General features: G+C 40.2%; 1 protein-coding gene across 1 annotated transcript in view; it reads left to right on the forward strand.

Moving 5' to 3' along the window:
• Window positions 1-5,200, forward strand: part of LOC102203485 (endonuclease domain-containing 1 protein-like) — a 6,649-nt gene extending 1,449 nt beyond the window's left edge. Inside the window, exons 2-3 of the mRNA XM_005723180.1 lie at window positions 3,641-3,965; window positions 4,233-5,200. Of these exons, the coding sequence (XP_005723237.1) occupies window positions 3,666-3,965; window positions 4,233-4,841 (909 nt within the window). The 5' untranslated portion in view covers window positions 3,641-3,665 and the 3' untranslated portion in view covers window positions 4,842-5,200. The remainder of the gene's footprint in view (window positions 1-3,640; window positions 3,966-4,232) is intronic.
• The last annotated feature ends 330 nt before the right edge of the window (window positions 5,201-5,530 follow it).

Genomic DNA, 5,530 nt, shown 5'->3' on the forward strand with positions numbered 1-5,530 from the left:
CACACACACACACACACACACACACACACACACACACACACACACCCTTCCAGTCAGCAAAGCATGACACAGAGCAAGGAAGAAGGGAAGGGAAAGTAGCTGACACCAAGAAAAAAAAAAAACACTCTTGCCAGCGTTCTTCAATTAAAATTATATCCCTGCCTGTCCATGGATTACACGCTAATACAAATAAAGTCTTATTAGTCTCAGTCAATTTTATACACTTTGCATGATTAATGTCAGGGTCATGTAGGTCATCCTGCCACCTGCTGTTGTTCCTCTGACTGCTCAGTAGATGGCCCCGATGATCAGTCTACCAGGTGCATTTTTAAGATAAGGACTGATGCAGTATTTGCTCCTTTTCTCCTGGATTTTTTCCTCCAGACGCTAAATTTGAGACCAGCTTGTTGTAAACTGTATCCATTTCACAAATTAACTATCAGAATATTTTGGGAGGGAGGCGATATATTAAATATTATAACAAGTTTTCCATTCTGGTGGTTTTCTCATGAATATTAAAAACATTTTCTCAACAAATGGTCTCATTTCTAAGATTATTTAGGGGTTTCTCAGAGAGGTGAGATTACGTCTAAACTTTTGTGTGCCCAAAAACTCAAACAGCTTGTGAGTCTTCTTCTTCTTTCCACTTCTCCCTTTAGGGGTCGCTACAGTAGATTATCTCACCCTGTCACTAGCATCCCCATCTGCTACAACAGTCCTCTGCATGCCCTCCTTTCTAATCCAGAGAAAATCTTAACATCTTTAAATCTGCCACCTGTCTTTTTGTTAGTCCCACAGTCTTCAAAGCATACATCATAGCACGTCTTCCTACCTTCTTGTAAATCCTCCCTTTCATTCTTTCTTCTATCATGCCACAAATCACACCTGAAGCCCACTCCACCCTACCTGCACTCCTTTCTTCACCTAGAGCATACCTCCACCTAGGCTCTCTTCCACCTGCTCCCTACACCCGTTGTCAAAGGAGACTCCTTCATCTGTCAGCCTGTCCATCACCATCTTAAGTAGGAAGGTCAGTTCCCTGATGTAAATGCCATCCCCACATTTCACTCCTACCTCACACCTCACCGCTGTCTCGCTGTCCTCATACATGTCCTACAGCAGCCTCGCATACTTCTCTGCCACTCCTGACTTCCTCTTGCAGTCCCACAGTTCCGCTCTAAGCTCCCTGTCATGTGCTTTCTTTAGATCCACAAAGACACCGGTCCTTGTACTTGTATACTTCTCCATAAACACTGTGAAAGTAAATATGGCATTTATAGTTTTTGTTCTGCATTTGTGTGCGTTCTGTGTTAATTTTTCACTACACCGTAACATCCTGCATTTCTGTAGAAACAGAGCAATCGTGGCTAGATGTAGAGGCAGTGTGTTTCACACATTTAAAATCCTATAAATCATAGAAAACTGAAACCAGTAAATATGACATTTTCCCAATGCCCACAAATGCTGTAGATAGTGAGAGAGTAATTCCATGAGGTTTGATGGCTGAATAATACCAAGTAATATGCGGTCAGGCTTACTAAAACCAGAGGTAATATGTATGTATAATCTTAAATATGTATACAATTAGTCAGTTTAAGTTATTATGTAAATATATTTTCACCCGTGCAGTACTGTGAAAAATTAAATACGTCCTTACTACTGGAATTAAGTGAGTAAGAAGTAATTTAATTATTTCAATTTATTTATATAGCACCAAATCACACAAACAGTTGGCGACAGCGGGAAGAATCTAACTATCTATCTGCTATATCAAAAAGAAAAGTTTTAAGACTAATCTTAAACATAGAGAGGGGTCTGCCTCCTGAATACAAACTGGGAGCTGGCTCCACAGAAGAGGGCAGGAAGCTGAAGGTTCTGCATCCCATTCTACTTTTAAAGTGAAGTAGTCAGGCACTGCTAATCAAATGCAAGTATGACCGGCTCTATAAAAGCAGAGGTTTAGAGCATTCAGATGTTGGTTAACACAATGCCATAATCTTCCCAAGATTGGAAATTCCAGCAAATTCACTCCAAAAACTTGCAACAATGCAAAACTGCTGAAAACCCAAAAGCTCTCAGACTCTACAGGCCTCAGTTAGCATGTTAAATTTTAAAGGTCATGACCTTTAGAAGAAGAATAAACAAGTTTGTCTTGTTTGGAAGGACTATCAGGAGAAAGCCTCTTTGCTCTAAAAGAACATGGAAGCACCCATTATTGTGATGACTGGGCCGTGCAATAAAACAATGATCCCAAGCATAGCAGCAAATCTACAACAGAATGGCAGAAAAACAAAACCATCAAGATATTGCAATGTCCCAGAGAAATTTCAGACCTTAAATTGATGTCCATGATTAAACAGATGGACACAAGCCGTCTTCTTTGCAACCAACGCTGTAAAGAAGAGTGAACCACAATTCCTCCACAGTGATGTGAGATACTGATAAAGTCATACAGAAAACCATTACTACAACACAGAACCAGTAGCTTGTAGAAAACAAACTTTCCTTTCACACATAAGTATCAGGATGTGTTTCATTTAGATGTGTGAAAAATATCTAATCTGTAGTTTTCTGCTGTGACCATGGTTTCGTCCATATTTTTTGCTTTTTCTGCATTCTGACAATCCCTAAATGTAGTGAATCATAATTTGTTTGATTAAAAACTGACTAAAATGGAGAATTTCCCCACAAATTGAGCACATAACAAAATAAAGAAGCCACATACTGGTAGTAAACATTTGCTATTTTGGCAATTGTGAAATTAGGGAAGCTCTGTGAAGAGCTTTTTTTGTCTTTCAGAATCCTACTGGTTCTGACATCGAGCGGAGTTTTGATGACAGAAGGAAAAACTGCATTACACCGAAACCAATGAGACAGAAAGAGAAACAGAAATATTTGACAGCATGTGATTACATAAATACATAATTTGTCAAATGACTGTCAATAAACACCTGATGCTGCATTAAACATGTGCTGGAGCTGGTTTAGGACAGTGGTAACAGAAACGAGTGTTTGATTTTCATTATGAAAAGCATCGCATGTCACACCGCTCTGCCTTAAACGAGACACACATCTCAAAGTTTTCCATGATGTTTCTCTTTTTTAGGTACGAAGTATAATAAGAATTCTGGACTAAGTGTACTCAAGATAAAAAATCAACTCGTACAAGACAACAAAAAGGGAAGGCAATGTCAGTTCCTGTGACTTTACCACACGTTTTTTGCTCTTTTTAAAACTAATATCATCAGTGCATGTTGTGCGTCATCAGACTGACATAGTGTGACAAATAAAATCCCAGGATTTGTAGAACTCAAAGTGTTCCTACAAGTGTGTAGGTCCAAATTTATCCATTTACCTTGACGAAATTTCCAAATGATTAAAATTTGAAAAGAATCCAAGATTTTTTTTTAAAATCTGTGACGCAAACTTGATTCTCAGAAGAAGGGAGCCTGACTGCTCGTTAGCAGGGGAAGTTTGATTGTAAACGTCGATGTGGGTGGGTAAGAACTGTTACCACGCTCTTGGTAAAAATGAGGAAACCTCAGTGTTAGATTGCAGATGCAGAACTAACAAACAACAACTGTGGATTATTTTACTCTGGGGATTCGTCTGCTTACTAGAATCTGTTTCTGATCTACAGCTGACCTGCTCATCTGTTACAGAAGATGTCTCAAAGGAATTTGCTCCAAACCTCCATCAGAGCTCTGTTTCTACTTCTTCTTTGTAGCCTGGTTGTTGGCGAGATCGGCAAGGACTTCTCCCACTGCCCTAATTTCTTCTATAATAAAACTCCCCCACAGGGTGTCAGCGCACCAGGATATCAGCCAATATGCCAGCGCTATAGAAACCAGTACCACTTTGCCAGCCTGTATGATCGTCAGCGTCGAGTGCCTTTGTTCTCTGCGTACAGACTGAGTCCTGCTGATGGCAAACGACCCAAATCCGTTTGGATGTATGAACCGCAGGTAAGAAGGAGCAGACACTTATTTTATAGTGTTGCGTTCATTGGTTTTTTTTTCCGGTGAAAAATAGAGATTATACGTAAAAAACACATGTATGAAAAACACAGTCACATATATGTTTTCTTTTGTGAACCCATGAAGAAAGAGACATTTGCATCTTCAAATGAGGTCATCATGTTTAAAGCTATGTGACTGTTTAACTCAAACAGAAGCAGCAAACTCTTTTAAAGTTTCTAAACATGGTCATGTCCTTTTTCCTCCGTCTGTCAGTTGGCATTTTCCGGTGCCAGCCCAGATATGAAGCATTTTGAAACCCCTGTCGACCAGAATGTGATTGAAAGCCAGGCGGTGCTTGATGACTACAGGAACTCAAGCTTTACCAAGGGTCATCTCAATCCCAGCTTGCACCAGAAGACGCTCGACAACCGGAAAGCCACCTTTACCCTGACAAACATTGTCCCCCAAAAAGAGGGCTCCAACTCTGGACCCTGGAACAAACTGGAGAATGACGTGTTGAGAGATTTCAAGACGTTCTGCAACGGGACCATGTACGTGATCACCGGGGCCATGCCATACAAATCTGGGGACCACTGGATTAATAACAGGGTGTCTGTTCCTGAATACATGTGGTCTGCCTACTGCTGCCCATCATTCAAATCTGATCTCCCTAATAATGTGAAGCAGTTTTTCCCCACGTGTGCTGCAGTTGGAAGAAACGACCCGAACAGCGGCGAGGAGATTGTGCCGGTTAATAAGAATGCGAAGCCCAGCGTGCGGGGCTATGATGTGAGGAGGATGCCATTAGAGAACCTGGAGGGTATCCTGGCAAAAAGACTGGCCATGCCCATCAGTCTGTTTGATAACCGCTGTCAGGCATAAAAGCCTTTAGCTTGACCGGACTCTGATAAACTCGCTGCAGTTTTAATTATCGAGCTTCTGCTTGATTATCGAGGACATGATGGACTGAAATTGTTTTTTCCCCCTGATTGACTTTGTAAAAATGTAATTTCCCCTCCTGCTAAGGTCATTTCACTCACATTTAATAGCATTATAATTTTCCAATTAATCAAGACTGAAGTGTGTGATTTTAATGTTTATTCTCCAATAGATTCAAAAGCCAAACACAGAGAGTAGCAAGCGCTCAGTTCTTTTAAATAAAACTGCACTGGTTTTAACATGAGTCAGTTATTGATTACATATTACAAATGTACATTTGAGCTGGAACACTATCAATAAATACTAAGTCTATACATATGTCTGATTTCATTTTTTCCTCTTTACAAAAATGACTTAGTGAATTTCAGCATTAAATCATAGAAAACATTTTAGGGGCAGACAAGCTTTCTGGGTCACTTTTTTTCAGAGGTTTGCCACTGACGTTACCCAGTTCAACATTTCATGTTCAGAAAATTTGGTTCCCACAAGAGAGCGAGTTTCAGTGACACAAAGAACACGGTTCTCAGGCAAACCAGTGTTTACTGAGACAAGAAGAAAAACGAAGATCAAAGCAAATGGATATGGTTTAAATAGTGGTTACCCATAGATAGCATCACAGCATTTGTGCTTGG

Source organism: Pundamilia nyererei, unplaced genomic scaffold, assembly GCF_000239375.1.
Source record: "Pundamilia nyererei isolate P.nyererei 1_Seehausen unplaced genomic scaffold, PunNye1.0 scaffold00008, whole genome shotgun sequence".
Classification (NCBI taxonomy): domain Eukaryota; kingdom Metazoa; phylum Chordata; class Actinopteri; order Cichliformes; family Cichlidae; genus Pundamilia; species Pundamilia nyererei.